Below are 17,817 nucleotides of genomic sequence, written 5' to 3'. Positions count from 1 at the left end.
TGCCAGGACCCTGCTCTGAGTCAGGTGCTAGGCTGGCCTGGAGCAGAGTTGGGGTCCCTGCCCCGTGTGAGAGACAGAGGCACCCTTGATTTTGCAGTCCAGGGTGTGCTGAGTATGGTAATGGGTCCTATAAGTCAGAGGATGGCACAGTACAGGCCAGAGAGAGCTCAGAGGAAATGGTTGTTGGTCAGTGTCTGTCCAAGGAAGGCAGAATTGAGGAGAATGAACAGGAATGGTTCTGGAAGGATGGTAAGGATAATCTCAGCAGAGTAGGGGGAAGAGGGTTTGCATTGTCTTCAGGTGCCATAGCCAGGATGACCCATGCCACGTGGCTCAGTGAGAGTCCGGAGGGTCACTGGGCAGGGAGCCACTGAAGCTAGGTGACTGGGTTCTATTTCTTAGTCCAGCTGTGTGCCTCTCGCCCAGGCAGGTCCCATCTGCTTCTCTTTGAAGATAAGACCCCATATATCTGTATCTCTCTCTCTCTCTCTCTCTCACACACACACACACACACACACACACACACGGTCTCACTCTCTTTCTCACTAGCTTAGACATGACTGAACCTGAGTTCCAGAACTAAACTTGGAGGAGGCACAGACCTTGGAGAAGTCAATTGCCTTCTCTCCGAGTCTCACACTCCTGATTTATAAAGGAATTAGAAAAGGTGACCTCTGAGGTCCCTTCCAGATTGAACATTCTAGAATTTTATGTAATTATAGAATTTCATTACAGAATTCAAAGATAAACCTCAGCACTTGCTTTAGTAGGAGTCCCCCTCACCCTGCCCCCTCTTTCTCCATCCCCCAACCCTCTGTATTACTTTCCAGCTCCTCACCACATCTCAAGTTCCACCACTGTAGAGGCATCTTTGGAATTTAGGCATTTTGTCCTTTGTTTAAATCAAGACAGACACTCCTGCCCTGAATCCTAGCACACTACAGGAGGGGAGGGTCAGCCCAGGTCCAGGTCAGCCCATCTCGGTGTGGATGAGCATATATCAAATTGGTATCTTACCTGTAGCTCCTGCTGCCTACTTTTCAGAGCTGCCTTTGTATCATTTCATCTGATGCTCACTGCAGTGGGCTGGGAGGTTTATCAGAAGGTTTCCAAAGGGACAGCCGCTGGGAGCAGGTCTGGGAGAGGGGTGATGGAGGCCAGCAGAAGGGTCCTGTGCCTTTGGGTCATGGAGGGCTAGCAGGGTAGCTGCCTCTGGGGAGAGGACCCTGAATGAAGAGACTGGAGCAGAGGATGGGAATCTGGTCGGGGACCAGAGCTGGTATGATTGATGAGCACCATCTGGGACCTCCCCGGGTAGCAGAGGATGCCGTATCCTGGCACCAGGCTGCTGTTGCATCTATCTGTCTGTTGGTTGGTCTTTGGCTCCCACCTCAGAGTGGGGAGCATGGGTGGTGGGGTTGACTGTGGGTCAAGTTGTCCAGACAGCCTGTCACTGCTGATGGCTTCAGTGATGGTGACTTAGGGTGAGGTCTCCTTCTAGACCTTTCTGGCTTTGCCACTGCTTGTGCAGCATGGCTACTCCCTGCCCCTCCCTGGGCCTCAGTTTCCCCCTCCTCAAGGAGAAGGTGGAACAGATGATCCTGAGGGGCCCATCCAGCTCTGATATTTGGAGTTGGCTGGCAGGAAGCCACATAGCCTAGTGTTTCTCCTCTCTGGGGAAAGGGTGCAAGGGACATCGGGGCCCGTGGGGGAGTAGGGGAGTGGAGGCGGGGACGAGAAGACCCCCGGGGACATATGGGAGGCAAGTGGGACATGGGTAAGATGGTTGGCAAGGGCAGAGCTTGACCTTAGGACAGTGTAGGAAGGAGTCAGTAGCTCCAACAGGTGGGAGGGCTCACAGGAAACCCCTTCTGCAATAAAGCCCTTGCTCGAGTCAACAAGGGTCTTCAATGAGTGGGTCTCCCGGTGGGCACCTCTGGGAGGCTGTGTGAAGCACAGCTCAGAGCCGTCCTGGGGGGAGTCAGGAAGCCGGGCATTTATCCTCCAACTCCTGCCCATCATTGGCTGCCGTGGGGAGTGTAAACTTCCTGGTATTTGCAGCCCTGCCTCCCCGAGAAAGCCTTTGGAAGAGAAGTAGGAGGAAACTGTGGGTGTGTACAGGAACTAGGAGGGCTGAAGGGGTAGGGCTGAGCATCAGCAGCCTTCAGAGCTGGCACTCTTCTCTCTATTGTACAGATGAGGAAACAGACTCAGAGAGGTTAAGTCACTTCCCAGCCAGAGACCAAGTTTTCTTTGAGCCATGTTGCTTCCTGACAGCAGTGGGTCACTGTGGAGTGAGGGACACCAGATGTGCAGGACACGCCCTTGCCTGATCTCCCTATGATCTCCCATCTGTTAGATGGGATAATGCTTACCCAGTACTGATCTTGCAGGACAGAGTGAGAATTGGGAGCTAATATTTGCAGAACGCTTGGCGCAGTGCCTGGGGTTCAGTGAGTAGGAGCCATGATTGCACAGAGGCAGGGAAGGAGGGGCTCCGCTCCTGCTGTGAGAGCTCTCTGCCTCCAAACATTGTGTCCATCATTTTCTGTTTGTTTGTTTTTTTGGCCACGCTGTGCGGCTTGCAAAATCTTAGTTCCCCAACCGGGGATTGAACCTGGGACCCTGGGAATAAGAGCGCGGAGCCCTAACCACTGGACCACCAGGGAGTTCCCAGTTATCTTGCTGCATGAGTTCAAGTCTAATTGTTAGGACCATGTGTTAGCTCTGGCCTTGACCACAAAAGGACCCTGTTCAAATGAGTCTGCATCCCCTGGGAGGTATCATTAATTAATCCACTGGCACAGGTGAGATGATTGAATAAACTGGCTGTAAGTAGAGCCCTGAGAGAATGGTACATTAGTGGCTTGATTTCACTTTATTTTTTCAGAGACAGAGAAGTGGTAAAAGGAGAATTTCTAGAACAATTTCTACAACATTGGGCAGATTGTGTTTCGGCCCAAGAGCAAGGGGCTGTGGGATCCAGAGCACCAGGGTCCACAGGAGTGTGTGTTGGTGGCGGGGGTGAGAAGCAGGAAGCACCACACACCCTAGGAGCTGAGCTGAGGAACCTCTGGGGCCCAGCCAGCTCCAATGAACCCTAATAAACGGTGCTGAAGGAGCCTCCTTCTTCGCATTTGCCTGAAGCCAGGCCCGAGGCAGCCTCCGGATCTCAGTAACAGCCTGAATCCCCTGAGATCCTTGGGCTGTGCTAACTCCTGCTCTCTCCCCCTCTTTCAGGAACCTTTTGGACAAAGACATGTTCTCCAAGTCTGACCCATGTAAGTCCTGCACTGACAGTAATAACAGTAACAACAACAGCAATGACATTGTTTTATTTTTTTCTTTTCCATGATAGTTTATTCCAAGATATTGAATATACTTCCCTGTGCTATACAGTAGGACCTTGTTGTTTAAGTATTTTATGGATAGTATTAATTCCAAACTTCTAATTTATCCCTCCCCCCTACCTTTCCCCTTTGGTAACCATAAGTTTGTTTTCTATATCTGTGAGTCTATTTCTGCTTTGTAAATAAGTTCATTTGTATCACTTTTTAGATTCTACACATAAATGATATCATATGATAGTTCTCTTTCTCTGTCTGACTTACTTCACTTAGTATGATAATCTCTAGATCCATCCATGTTGCTGCAAATGGCATTATTTCATTCTTTTTGAGGCTAATATTCCACCATATATATGTACCACATCTTCTTTATCCATTCATCTGTCCATGGACATTTAGGTTGCTTCCATGCCTTGGCTATTGTAACTAGTGCTGCTATGAACATTGGGGTGCATGTATCTTTTCAAATTAGAGTTTTCTCCAGATGTATGCCCAGGAGTGGGATTGCTGGATCGTATGGTAGCTCTATTTTTAGTTTTTTGTGTTTTGTTTTTTGTTTTTTTTTTTGCCGTATGCGGGCTTCTCACTGCCGTGGCCTCTCCTGCCACGGAGCACAGGCTCCGGACGCGCAGGCCCAGCAGACATGGCTCACGGGCCCAACCGCTCCGCGGCATGTGGGACCCTCCCGGACCGGGGCACGAACCCGCATCCCCTGCATCGGCAGGCAGACCCCCAACCACTGAGCCACCAGGGAAGCCCTATTTTTAGTTTTTTAAGGCACCTCCATATTGTTTTCCATAGTGGCTGCACCAATTTACATTCCCACCAACAGTGTAGGAGTGTTCCCTTTCTTCCATACCCTCTCTAGCATTTCTTCTTTGTAGACTTTTTGATGATGGCCATTCTGACTGGTGTGAGGTTATACCTCATTGTAGTTTTGATTTGCATTTCTCTAATAATTAGCGATGTTGAGCCTCTTTTCATGTGTCTATTGACCATCTGTATGTCTTCTCTGGAGAAATGTCTATTTAGGTCTTCTGCCCATTTTTTGATTGGGTTGTTTGCTTTTTCTGTTATTGAGCTGTATGAGCTGTTTGTATATTTGGAAATTAAGCCCTGTTGGTCGCATCATTTGCAAATCTTTTCTCCCAGTCTGTATGTAGGCTGTCTTTTTGTTTTGTTTATAGTTTCCTTTGCTACAACGGCATTATGACTACTACAGTAGCCAACACAGGAGCCTATACTGAGTGCTCACTATGTACTAGGCATCGTTCCCAGTACATCAAGGCTATCTAATGTTTCACAGATACTGTCTGGAGAAAGAAAACTTGGAGGTCTGACCCTTCCCAGCCCCCGTACTTGTGAAGCCTCAACACAACCAAGTGGGTAGGGAGGGCTCAGAAGGTCTCAGCCCCAGGGAAACCAGTGCATTTAAGAGCCCCAAATATCTGTGGCCTAGGGGGATGAGCACTGATTTTGAAGCCCAGGGTTCTAGCCCTAAGCAATGCTGCTCAAGTATATGACCTCAGACAACTCATTGGCCTCCTCTGATCCTCAGTTTCCCCATCAGGGAAGTGGGGCTGATGATAATAATAGGCCCCATGAGGCCACCTTGGGCTCTAAAGGGACAAGCAGGTTTCAGATGCTCTCTCCTGCCACACCTCTGCCACTCAGTCCTCTGTCATGCACACCTGTCTACCTGCCTCACACTTTACACTTGCTCTAGCCTAGATGTGAGTGACCCCGACCCTCCTCCCAAAGGGTGCCCCTCCCAGACACACCTATGTTCTGGGCCCCCTCCTCCAAGCTGACACCACCCAGACCCAACACTGCTACCCAGGCCATAGTGTCCTGAGGCGCCTGACCCTCCAGGGCCCTCCGCATCTGGGGCCCACACCTTCCTCTTGGCCTGGGGTGTTAACCCTTTTTTCTCTCCTCTCCTCACAGTATGCGTCATGTATACTCAAGGGATGGAGAACAAGCAGTGGCGGGAGGTAGGTACAGCCCCTCTCCCACCGTGGAAACATCAGCCTGTTCCTGATTGTCTGTCTGTCTGTTCATCTAACTCTGCAGTCATCCCACCTGATGTGTTTCCAACATCAGCATCTAAACCCCCGGGAAGGATAGTAAGGCGTGCAGAGTCTTGTCCTTGCTGATGCAAGAAGAGACTAAAGGTGGAGAGAAAGTTCCTGTCCTCAGGGAGCCCCAGTCTGAGGGGGGAGACAGGGAGTCCAGGCCCACCAAGATCATGACCAGAGACATGGGTACAGCATCTAGCACCATGTCTCAGCCAGAGCAACCTTCCCGTGGTTTTTGACTAATGTGAGTGAGTGTGGCTTTAGTTAGGTGATTCTCCTGCTCAGAAACCTTTGGTGACTCCCCTCTTCTTTGAATCAAGTCTCAGCTGCTTAGTCTGACTTCCAAGCTCTGCCATAACTCAGGATGGCCCGCTTTTCCAGCCTTGTCTCAATTCCATTGTCCCCACCAGAGGCCTTTTGCCCTTGTGATAGGGTGTTTAAGGAGAGGGCAGACTTGAAGTGCTCGCTCTTAAGAATCACAGACACTTTTAGTGGGTGGCTGCTAGATACCTTCAGTCTATTCCCCACCCAAAAGACAGAGGAATCCTATTAAAACCCAAGTCAAATTCTGTCCCTCCTCTGTTCAGAACCATCCGGTAGCTCCCATCTTGCAAAACTAAAGTCTCTGTGGTGACCCAACAGGCCCTAAAGGATCTGACTTCCTTTACCTGACTGACCCATTCCCTACTGCTCATCCCCTCCATCACTCCACTCCAGCCACACCTGCCTCTTCCTGCCTCAGGACCTTTGTACTTGCTGTTCCTTCTTCCTGGAATGCTCTTTCCCCAGATGTTCACGTGGCCCCTCCACAGTTCCCTCAGATCTTGACTCAGACATCACCCTATCAAGGCCTTCCCTTGGCTACCCCATCTAACATTTCAGCCTCTCCACCCTTTCCTGCTTAATTTTGCCTCCTTATCGCTTTTCACCATAAGCCATAAACGATACTCTGGTTTACTTATTTATCTTGTTTGTCATGTGTCAGCTCCATGAGGGGAAGGATTTTCATCTGTCATTAACTCTTACATTTTGAGCACCTGGAAAGATGCCCAGCACACAGTAGGTGTTAATAAATGGCTGTTGAAGGAATGACTGGATTAGGAAAAGGAGCCAGGTGACAGAGGCTGGCAAGGATGTGGCAGCTGTTGTCTCGTTCCCGTCTCTGCTTCCTTCTTCCCTTAGACCTTCTGTGCCAGCTGGTTTTCAGGTGCAGAGAATAAAAGGGGGAGGGTCCTTGCAGCCCCTGGCTCCTGTCTGAACAAAGAAGGAGCAGACCTCCTTACTCTTAGAGAAGAGGATCTGGCCAAGCAAGGATGAGGTCAAAGTCTGGGAGGTGAAGAATGTTTTCTTCCAGGGTTGAGGAGGTGGGAGTGAATTTACTGGACTCAGAGCTGAAGGGAGTTTCCCGTGACCTTCATAGCTGTGCTCACTCCTTCTGGTGATCAGAAGAGGCCCAAGGATGGGACAAGAGGGAATTTGACCTTGGCAGCCCTACCCATGCCCTTTTCTACCCAGACCTGGGAGGGAGGCCCAGGGGCTCCGGATAGAGACTCAGCTTGGTGTCTCCACTGAGAGAGGGAGAGGTACCAATGACTAATGGAACAGAGACAGCTCCAAAGAGCAGAAGGACACAGGTCCAGACCCCAGAGCCTGGGGAAAGGGAAGGAAGAGGAGTGGTGCATGAGATGACCAAAGCCAAGAGCCCACAGGGGCGGTGGTCCCAGGTGACTTGATGAGAATGAGAACAGCCAGTAATTCAGACTTCAGAAACGAACCTCCCTTTCCTCGTTGGTGGACTGACTGGAGCATCACCTGCCCTGCTCCCTGATCTGCCCTCCCTCAGGCTTGGCAGAAGCAAGTGGCCAAAGGGAATGAATTTTATCCATAAAATGTATGGGAAATATTTCCGCAGGGGCTGGGCTAAAGTTGACTTTTTCTTCCTCTCCAATACTCTAAGCCAATTAAAGTGTAAACCAGATTGCTGGGGAAATGTTTAGCTTAAAGGAACTAATTAACTTTTGAGACCTTTTGGCCGAGCTTCATAGAGAACAGTAATGTCCTAATGTCTCGGTGATTCATTCAGGAAAGTCTGGAAGGGCCTCTTCAGAAGGGTGCTGCTCCATGAACCCTTAATTACATCCTGTAATGAGACTTGTCTCATTTGGGTCAGGGCCCATGTTGCATCTTTTTTTTTTTTTTTTGGCTGCGCCTTGCGGCATGCGAGATCTCAGTTCCCCAACCAGAGATTGAACCCATGCCCACTGCAGTGGAAGTGCAGAGTCTTAACCACTGGACTGCCAGGGAAATCCCCATGTTGCATCTTGTTATCACAGACACTGCAGGGTGGAGCAGAGGAACGGTGACAGGCCTTGGAATCAGATACACCTGTGCTCTCACTTCTGGCTCCAACCCTTTCTGGAACAAGTTACTTTTTTTTAAATTAATTTATTTTTTTCCCATTAATTAATTAATTTATTTATTTTTGACTGTGTTGGGTCTTCACTGCTGCACACAGGCTTTCTCTAGTTGCGGTGAGCCGGGGCTGCTCTTTGTTGCGGTGTGTGGGCTTCTCATTGACGTGGCTTCGCTTGCTGTGGAGCATGGGCTCTAGACACGTGGGCTTCAGTAGTTGTGGCATGCGGGCTCAGTAGTTGTGGTGCATGGGCTTAGTTACTCCATATCATGTGGGATCTTCCTGGACCAGGGCTCGAACACGTGTCCCCTGCATTGGCAGGCAGATTCTTAACCACTGAGCCACCAGGGGAGTCCCTTTTTTTTTTAATCACAGTGTTTATTTATTTATTTTTCTTTATTTCTTTATTTTTTGGCTGCATAGGGTCTTAGTTGTGGCACGTGGGATCTTCATTGAGACATGCAGGATCTTTTGTTGCAGTGTGTGGGTTCCTCGCTGTGGCGTGTGGGCTCCAGAGCAAGTGGGCTCTGTAGTTTGCGGCACGTGGGCTCTCTCATTGAGGTGCGCGAGCTCAGTAGTTGTGGTGCGTGGGCTTAGTTGCCCCAGGGCATGTAGGATCTTCCTTCCCAGACCAGGGCTCGAACCCACGTCCTCTGCATTGGAAGGTGGATTCTTTACCACTGGACCACTGGGGAAGTCTCCTGGAACAAGTTGCTTTTAACCTCTGTTTCCACATATGTAATACGGGGGTAACACCTACCTTGTAGGCCTGTGGTGAGGGCAAAGCAAGATGATGGATATAACATACCTGCTGTGTAGTCATTGTCTGGTAAATATCATTGTACAACATCATCCAGAGTGTTGGGGCCTTACTGGTCCCTCCCCCATTTCAGTCAATATTTACAACAGTAAGCATTCTTGAGATGGGGGCGGGGGGAAGAGGGAGATAGGCCAAAAGAAAAGTGTTTCACCAAAAACACAAGATGGAACTAGGGAGTTTACAGCCTAGAAGGGGAGATTCCCATGCATGAATGATGCTAACAGAGGTTGTGATGAGAGGTATTGATGAGAATAGAATGGGAGTTCAGAGGAGAGAAAATTACAGCCAGAATGTCATTTGGATTTTTCAGTGGAATTTGAACCTCAACGCCAGCCATCTGGCTAAGGGATGCATGATGTGGAGCAGAGGAGAATGTGGGTTGGAAGGAACTTCAGGGCTCAGCTGGTTCACCCTCCTCATCCTATAGAGGAGCAGGATTGGCCTCATGTGTTGGAATCAGGGGGCTGGACCCCAGTGCAGGGGCAGCGTCCACTTGGAGGAGCTGAGTCGATCTGGGTTTCAGTGAAGCCAGGGGCCATACACAAGGACCCAGCATCAAAGATGGTGGTGAGGGCTTCCCTGGTGGCGCAGTGGTTAAGAATCCACCTGCCAATTCAGGGGACGTGGGTTTGAGCCCTGGGCCGGGAAGATTCCCACATGCCGCGGAGCAACTAAGCCCGTGTGCCACAACTACTGAGCTTGCGCTCTAGAGCCCGCAAGCCACAACTACTGAGCCCACGTGCCACAACTACTGAAGCCCGTGTGCCTAGAACCTGTGCTCCGCAACAAGAGAAGCCACTGCAATGCGAAGCCTGCGCACCGCAGCGAAGAGGTAGCCCCTGCTCGCTGCAACTAGAGAAAGCCCGCACACAGCAACGAAGACCCAATGCAGCCTAAATAAATATATAGATAGATAAATAAATAGATAAGTAAATTTGTAAAAAAAAAGATGGTGGTGAAAGCAAAGGCATGGAGGTGGCTGGAGTAAGCAGGCCAGTCCAGGTCCTGCAGAGTTGGGAGATATAATACAGGGCTAATTATAAAGGAGTTGGGGTTCAGGGAAACCAACGTGGGCTGGTGAATCACAGGGGCTGGGGACAGTGGGACTACTCCAGGCCTGAGGAGGTAAGGGGTGGGGGTGGTTCCTGGAACCCCAAGGGAGCTTGTCTACAGGAGCAGGGGCCCTCAGTGGAGGGACATGGTCAGCCTGGGCAACCTCACTCTCTCCCCACCCTCTGCTCTCCTGCCTTCACCTCCCATTGGTGGAATCCCACTGGAAGACTTAGAGCGGGGAGCGGCTGTTGATCCAGTCCACACAGGTCGGCCTCCCGGGCACAGAGCAGGGTGGGGAAGGGCTGGAAGTAGATCCAGAGGGCCAACGGAGACCATCCAAAACAGAGGGTGAGCAGATGAATGAGGCTGGTGTTCAGGGTGTGAGGCTGGTAAGATACAGGGAGAGGCAGCTGAAGGGAGCTCCTGACTCTCAGGCTGAGGACTCCGGGGTCATAGGGTCAGAATGTCAGAGAGGAGACTGACCCCATTTACAAGAGACCATCAGCACCATGCCCAGCCTTCACGGGTGACGGTGACAGAGCTCTGTTGCATGGGCTACCCCTGGGACACAGGCTTCAAGCTATTTCTGTAGAAGGAAAGATACCCTCAAACATATCAAGGCCCTACTTTGCCTGGTTCTTTGTGTGACCTGCAGAGGAAAGTATCAGGAAGGGAGAGTTTAAAGAATAATCCAGATCCATCTCTATGGAACTGTCCCTGGGATGGAAGCCTGTTTTTCCTAGTAAACACAAACCCATTCCCGTGGCTTCACCTGCTAGTTCATTACAAAAAGTCTCTCTGTTAGTGGAATCTTGGCCAAGAGATACTCATTCCATGGCCGGAGGGAGTCAAGTGCAAGCACAGCAGTTTCCCTAGGCAGGGTCTCCCATGTTTGCATAAGACCACAGAAGGATGAAAGCTGCTCTCGCAGCCCCTGGCTGCCTGGTTTCAGCTGATTTTAACCGTTTGGGTCATTGTAATGCCTTCTGAGAAAGCTCCGTCTTCCCATCACCTAAATCTGTCACTGCACTTTGTGAAAATTGACTCAAGATGTAATTTTAGCCCAGGAAATCGACCACTATTTGCATCAAGGCTTACTAAGCCCTTCTGCATGTCCCAGGAGAGGCAGGATGGCCAGGTAGGAGGAGTCCCAGAAACTCTCTCACTAGGAAGAGGGAGCTGTGCTTGGTTCCCCATTTGAAAAGTGTAGGGGTGCAGCAAATAATAATAATAATGAATTTCACGTTGGGAATTCCCTGGCAGTCCAGTGGTTAGGACTCCATGATTTCACTGACGAGGGTGAGGGTTCAATCCCCGGTTGGGGAAATAAGATCCCACAAGCCCCACAGCCAAAAAAAAGAAAAAAGAAAAAAAAAAGAAAAGCGTAGGGGTGATCCCTGCCCCTCCCTTGCCAGGTGGCTGTCCAGGCTGAGGGCCCTTCAGAAAGGAGGACATGTGTATCCTGGAATCTTAGGGTGTCCCGCTGATCAACCCATACCACCTGCAGAGCACGTGGCCCCAGCCGCCATGCCCACATGTCCCTGCCTGAGCGCTCAGTCTATTTTTGAGCAACCTCAGCCTGCTGAGCATCTTAACACCAGCTGGGAATGACAGTTCATCTCTGAATATTCGGGATGATCTTCCTTGGAGCACCTTGACATGAGCCTCCACATAACTTTGACTCAACTTACTGTGTGCTGGGAGATGAATGCTGGGGACACAAAGGGTGACCAGACACTATCTACAGCCAGAGCTCACTTTCAATTCAGGGAGGTAACAAAAACAACAATAACTGCAATAGTAATGCTAATAGCAAACATATCTAACAGTGATGTACCAGGCACTGTTCTAAAAAGCACTTACTGTAGTAACTCATTTGATCCTCACAACAAACCTGTGAAGGAGGTAGCAGCAGCATTATTACTGTTATTATTATTATTGGCCTCATTTAACAAAACAGGAAACTGAAGCCCAGAGTGGTTAATGTGAAAGTAGTTTCTAGAACATGACCTCAGAACTATAATAGAGTTATACATAAAGGGCATAATTCCACTCGTTCCTAATTCCACACTCCTTAGATGCGCAAGTAAGTTGATTTTCTCATATTCTTTATTTTTTTAAAAAAATTTATTTCTTTAACTTATTTATTTTTGGCTGTGTTGGGTCTTCGTTGCTGTGCGAGGGCTTTCTCTAATTGCAGCAAGCGGGGACTACTCTTCGTTGCAGTGCACGGGCTTCTCATTGCAGCAGCTTCTTTTGTGGAGCACAGGCTCTAGGTGCGTGGGCTTCAGTAGTTGTGGCACGCAGGCTCAGTAGTCGTGGCTTGCGGGCTCTAGAGCGCAGGCTCAGTAGTTGTGGCTTAGTTGCTCTGCGGCATGTGGGATCTTCCCAGACCAGGGCTCAAACCTGTGTCCCCTGCATTGGCAGGCAGATTCTTAATCACTGTGCCACCAGGGAAGTCCCCCACATATTCTTTCAATGTTTGAGGACAGCTCACATGGCCCTGTTAGTACGCTTTGGGGCAGACCTAGAATGTGACCATTTCTATCAAGAGTTTCTCTTTATATAACTGTCTCTTGTCCCTTTGCTAATCTGGGCACACTCCCTGGAACACACGTCCATTTGTCAATGTTCTTCCCAAAGTGTGTGTCCTGCACCATTCCCTTCTCCAGCTCAGAGCATCGTGGGCTGGCTCCCTCCTCACAGGGGCTTGGACTAGACAATCATGCATTCGACATTACCTAGAATTCCACTGGCCTTTTTGGCAGGTGTCTTCGACTTCATATTGAGTTTGGGGGCTCCTGTATCCTCCTCAAACAAGCTGCTATCCAAACAGAATTCCTCCAGCTCAGATTTGGCAATTGAGTTTTTGAAACTAAATGTGAAATTTTACATTTATCTCTGTTACATGTCATTTGGCAGATTCAGTCTGTTGTTATGGTCTGTGAAGATCATGTTGAATTATGGTTGTGCCTCCTGGTCCTGGGTTGGGGCAGTCATTGTCCACGCGAGTGATAGGGATGGAGAGCTGTGGTCCTCCACTAGAGACCTTTTCCCAGATTGATCTCAGTTACCTAGTTGACCTTTGGGGAGTGCTGTTCAGCCACCTAGGATCTACATAACTTTGTTATAACCCATCTCGTATTTCTGCGTCTGGTCCCTAAGGACATCATGAATAACAGTCAAATACCCTGTCAGGTGATGCCCTGAACTTGATGCCCATCCCAGCTCTGAGATTTACCACGTGACCTGGGTGAGGTATTTATCTTCTCCAGGTCTCATCTTACTCATCTGTAAAATGGGGTTAGGAGAGCTTCTTGGAAGGACTAACTAAGATAATGCTTGTGAAATGCCTGGAAATATCAACTGCAGTGTGCCATTGCCCAGCTCGGGCCCCTGGGCGCCCTTCACAGGGGGAACGGCCACACTTGGAGACCCTGGGAACTAAACCAACCCTGCCCGCACCAGGAACCCAGGAGCAACAGCCAACATTCTCAAATACTCAAGCTTCCTGGGAAACCCGAGTTCCCTCCTCAGCCTGGGGCTGTAGGACCTGATTCGCTCTCCAAGGAGTGAGGGCTTCCAGGGGGAGAGGGGCTTGAAGGGAAGCATCCCAACCCTGTGTGAGGAGTCCCTCATCAGGAGGGGCTCTTTCAGGAAAGGCTGGATACAGGGATGTCATCCCTGTGTCGTGCCTAGAGCATTGTAGCATGGCATGCCGGCCACCAGGATGGTGGCTGCGGATGGTGCAGGAGACCCACTCCCAGACTCTGTGGTGCCTTTGTCCCCTGCTGGTGTTTATCCTGGGTATCTCCTCTCAGTCTGCCCACAAAACTCTGCCTCTCTGGTGGTGGCCTGTCTGCCTCCTGCCCCCTATCAGACCACGACTATCCTCCCTGGCTCTGGCCCCAAAGGTCACCCCCAGGCTCATCCCCAAGGTCTCCTTTTTAGCTCCTCCTGAACAGAAGAGGGCTTTTTCCTGTGGCTCTCCAAATGACAGCTCAGGAATTCACCCATTTCTCAAGGCTCTAAGACAAAACATCAACTTCTTAGCCTGGTGTTACAGCCTCTCCCATTTGGACTACCCTAAACATGGCCATAAGACAGGAACTACCATGGATTCAGCCCTTGCTGTGTGCTCTGCTGGCGCATCCCTAATGCTGCAGCCAACTGTGAGGAGATGTGATTGGCCCAGATCACAGGTAGGAACTGAGACGGGAAAAGCTGAAGCGGCTTATGCAAGGCCATGCAGTTCATCAGTGTGGGGCTGGGACTCAATCTGTTATGAAGCCACCTAACCCTGGTTGGCCAGCTGCCAGGTCTTTGGGACAGAGACCTGCAGCCTCCCACAGTCAGGAGTGGGTGCAGGCACACCTCTGCTTCCGCTCAACCTCGACGCCAGGACCTACACAACTGTGAAAGCAGGTCTCAGGCTGATTTCTGCCGCACGCACCTGTGAATTAGATTGAACCGTATGAATCTGCAATTTGAAAATTTTGGCAATTTCATATGGTCTAACAGTTAAGGTTAGACTCTAACCTAATATTAGTAAGTGGCCCCTAGTCACACACCTGTCCTTACAAGCTCAGAGAGGTCCCTGGGCCTGCCTCTTGCCTGAAAGGCTTCTGAAAGTCAGCCAAGGGATGATGTTCCAGGGTTGGTAAGGATCAGGCCACAGCAGCCTCCATCTGTGGGAGAACCCAGGGGTATCAGAAGCCCAGGCCCACTCCCAAGGCGTGAGGTCACTGGTCTCTGCAGATTCTCACTCCCTGCTTTTGCAAGTGCTTAAGTGCTTGTACAGCACTCCTAACCATCCAGGTGTCTCTCTACCCCTTCCTGTTGGTTGTGAAAAATCATTGCTAACATCCCTCTGTTAATAGGGCTCTCCAGTACCCAGGAGATAACGTATTAGAGGTGAGGCCTCCTAATTAGGGTCTTTCAAATGTAACTCCCACTCATAAGGTGGATGAAACTCATTAAAAAATAATTTAAAATAATGTGTTACAGACAGTAGAACAAAACCCAAGCTGTTTGACTCCAGGCTTTTCCCTCCCTACCTCAGGGCCTGTTACCCACTATCTTAGGGAAGAAGCTCTTCTTAGCTCTGTCCCTCTCCCTGCATCCAAACACTCATAGCCCCCAGTCTGGCGTACTGCCCACCCTCACTCTATTCCTCCAGAGGAAATTCTCCACCATGCCCTTTCCTTTAGCCAGCTCTGATCCACCTTAAGCTGTCTCTGAGATCCCCAGACACCTCTGTCCCAGCAGCCATGATTGCTCCCTGATAACTCTGATTATTTAAGCTACTCAAAGAATCAACCAAGATGTATGGAAAATCTGTGTGACAACAGGCATCCTTTACTGAGTGCCTGCCATGTGTCCAGCATCTCATACTCATCATCCCTAATCCTTATAACAACTTTGCAGGCAGGTACAGATTATGCCCAGACCACGGAGGAGGGGTGGGATCCTGGGCACTTTTAAGAGTCAGACAAACCTGGGTTTGTTTCAGGACCCTGGTACTTAGAGCTGTGTGGCCTAGACACTTATCCCCTCTGAGCCTCAGATTCCTCACATGTAACATGGACAACTAACAATACTTACCTTCTGGATTGTCTAAGGATTTGAGATAACATAGGATAAGTTGCAGGAGCCAGGTAGGCACTTGGTAAAAGATAGCTCTTGTTAATAGATCACTGATGGTGCCGGGCAATGTACCAGGCAGTTTATATACTTTATCTCAGGTAGCCCATTCTATAAATAGCAGTGTGGAGGCCAAGAGAAGGGAAGTAATTTAGGTAAGACACTGTGGTATCCTCCAGGGTGCAAAGCTGTAGCAGGGAGGTCCCTGCCCTCAGAGACCTTACAGGGTGCTGGGGAGAACAGACACATATATAGAAGGATTTATTTATTTACCTTTTAAATTTTATTTTATTTATTTTTATTTTTTGGCTGTGTTGGTTCTTTGTTGCTGCATGCAGGCTTTCTCTAGTTGCGGCGAGTGGTGGCTTCTCTTGTCGTGGACCATGGGCTCTAGGCTCGCAGGCTTCAGTAGCTGCAGCACGTGGGCTCGGTAGTTGTGGCTCATAGGCTCTAGAACACAGGCTCAGTTGTTGTGGCGCATGGGATTAGTTGCTCCGCGGCATGTGGGATCTTCCTGGACCAGGGCTCGAACCGGTGTCCCCTGCATTGGCAGGCAGATTCTTAACCACTGCGCCACAAGGGAAGCCCTATAGAAGGATTTAAAAGCCTCATTTATTCATCTTGTTGAGGGTGTTGGAACAGATCCTCTCTGAGGCCCCAAGTTTCAGACCACAACTAGTCCAAGAGCTTCCCAAGTAGTTTAGACATGAATTCTCAGCGCTTCACAGCAGGGAGAGATCAAGAGGGCTAGGGAGGCTTCCAGGGGGAGACAACACCATACTTTGGACTTGAAGGATGGTGGGAGGAGGAAAGGGCATTCCAGGAATGGGACCCGACATGAGCAAAACCTGGGGGTGGGAATGGCCTGCGTGTCCATGAGCTAGCTGGCTGTGACTTAGTCCAACTGCAGCCCAGTGTGTGCTGGAGGGAGGTTAGAGATCAGCTCCAGAGGGGAGGGCGGCACCCCCCGGAAGCCCTGTTGGGAGTATGTGGTCTTAGATTTTATCACGGTTTCCAGAATCAGTAGTCAGGGAACTGGCATTTATTGAGCGCTTGCTATATGCCATACACTGATCCAGGCATACAGTGGAGAACAAGACAGGCAGAGTCCATGCTCTGGAGAGGCTTAGTGTAGTCAGCAAAGAAATTGGATAATTTCAGGTACTGGTTGATCAGTGCTGTGAAAAAGATAAGACAGTGTGATGAGACAGTGACCTGGGAAAAGGGAGCTGCTTTAGTTAAAGGGGTGTCAGGGGAGGCCCTGCTGAGGGGCTGGTGACTCGAGTTGAGCCCCAAGCGGTGCCATACATTAGTCTGGTGGTGGGGAGGTTCCAGGCAGAGGGAACAGCGAGTGCAGAGGCCCCAAGGTGCGAACAAGCTCTTTGCGTCAAAGGACCAAAAGAAAGACTGGTACAGTTTGAGTGGTGTGAATAATAAGACAGTGGGCCGTATGGTCACAGAGGTTGCACAGGCAGATCCTGCAGGGCTTTGTAGGCCATGTAGGAGTTCAGACACTGCTCTAAGTGTGATGAGAAGCTATTTGAGGGTTTTGAGCAGGGGAGTGATGTAGCCTGGTTTATGTTTCAGAAAGATAACTCTGTCCCCTGTGTGCAGAGCAGATTGTAGGGCAAAGGGCAGCCGCAGGAAGACAATTTGCAGTGTTTGTGGAGCTCCTGGGATGAGATGGGGTGGGCAAGGGCAGTGGGGATCCGCTTGATCCAATGGCCAAGAGTTTAAGTGTGAAATGAAATGACCTTCCGCCCACTAGGCTGTGAGCCCAGTTGGGATCCCTGATGACCAGAACAGGACCTGGCCCCCCTCATAAAATGTAGACCTTTATCAAAAGATTTAAAGTAATGAATGGACTGTTATTGTTGCTAAAGCCCAAAACAGGAGGCAAGCCTCGCTAGGAGGTGGATTCCCAGGCCAGCATGGGGTTGGCTTTCCGACTCTCCCCTTTTTGCAGAGAGGAGTCTGCCTCTGCAAAGAAAGGTCCCTCTTGAGCCTTGGGTCCCTTGGGCAGCCTTTAGTGGTTTTTGCTCTTGTCACACAGCTGCATTTCCAGGGCCTTGACTCCCGGTCATCAGGAGCAGGCAGTCTAGGACCAAGGCCTTACTTCAGGGACCAGGTGAGTACACAGGTACCTTTTCCCAGTTTTAAGGTTAGGGCTTTAGAACCTGCTTACAATGTCCCTTCAAATCCTGTCTTTTCCACTTCCCATAACCTCTCTCAGTCCTAGTTTCTTTCATCAGCAAAATGAGACCCTGGGACCCTGATGCCTGCTCACTGGGCTGTGATGGGACGTAATGACAGAATCACCTCAGTGCCTTGTTGTGCTCAATACTTTAAATAGTATTATTATACAATACAGTCAGACAAAGCTATGGGGCGGCTCTGTCCCCTGTCCTGCTCATCCTCAACAGGAGGATGAGTGACATTCCTACTCCCCATGCAGTCTCCACA

General features: G+C 49.9%; 1 protein-coding gene across 4 annotated transcripts in view; it reads left to right on the top strand.

Annotated features, from left to right (window-relative positions):
- Positions 1-17,817, top strand: part of CPNE5 (copine 5) — a 90,865-nt gene that overhangs the window by 11,226 nt on the left and 61,822 nt on the right. For all 4 annotated transcript variants that reach the window (XM_032650528.1, XM_032650527.1, XM_032650526.1 and 1 more), the window contains exons 2-3: positions 3,241-3,281; positions 5,295-5,341. In XM_032650528.1, coding sequence (XP_032506419.1) covers positions 3,241-3,281; positions 5,295-5,341 — 88 coding nt within the window. The remainder of the gene's footprint in view (positions 1-3,240; positions 3,282-5,294; positions 5,342-17,817) is intronic.

Source organism: Phocoena sinus, chromosome 11, assembly GCF_008692025.1.
Source record: "Phocoena sinus isolate mPhoSin1 chromosome 11, mPhoSin1.pri, whole genome shotgun sequence".
NCBI lineage: Eukaryota > Metazoa > Chordata > Mammalia > Artiodactyla > Phocoenidae > Phocoena > Phocoena sinus.
The sequence above is the reverse complement of the archived record's forward strand: the minus strand, read 5'-3'. Positions and strand labels throughout refer to the sequence as shown.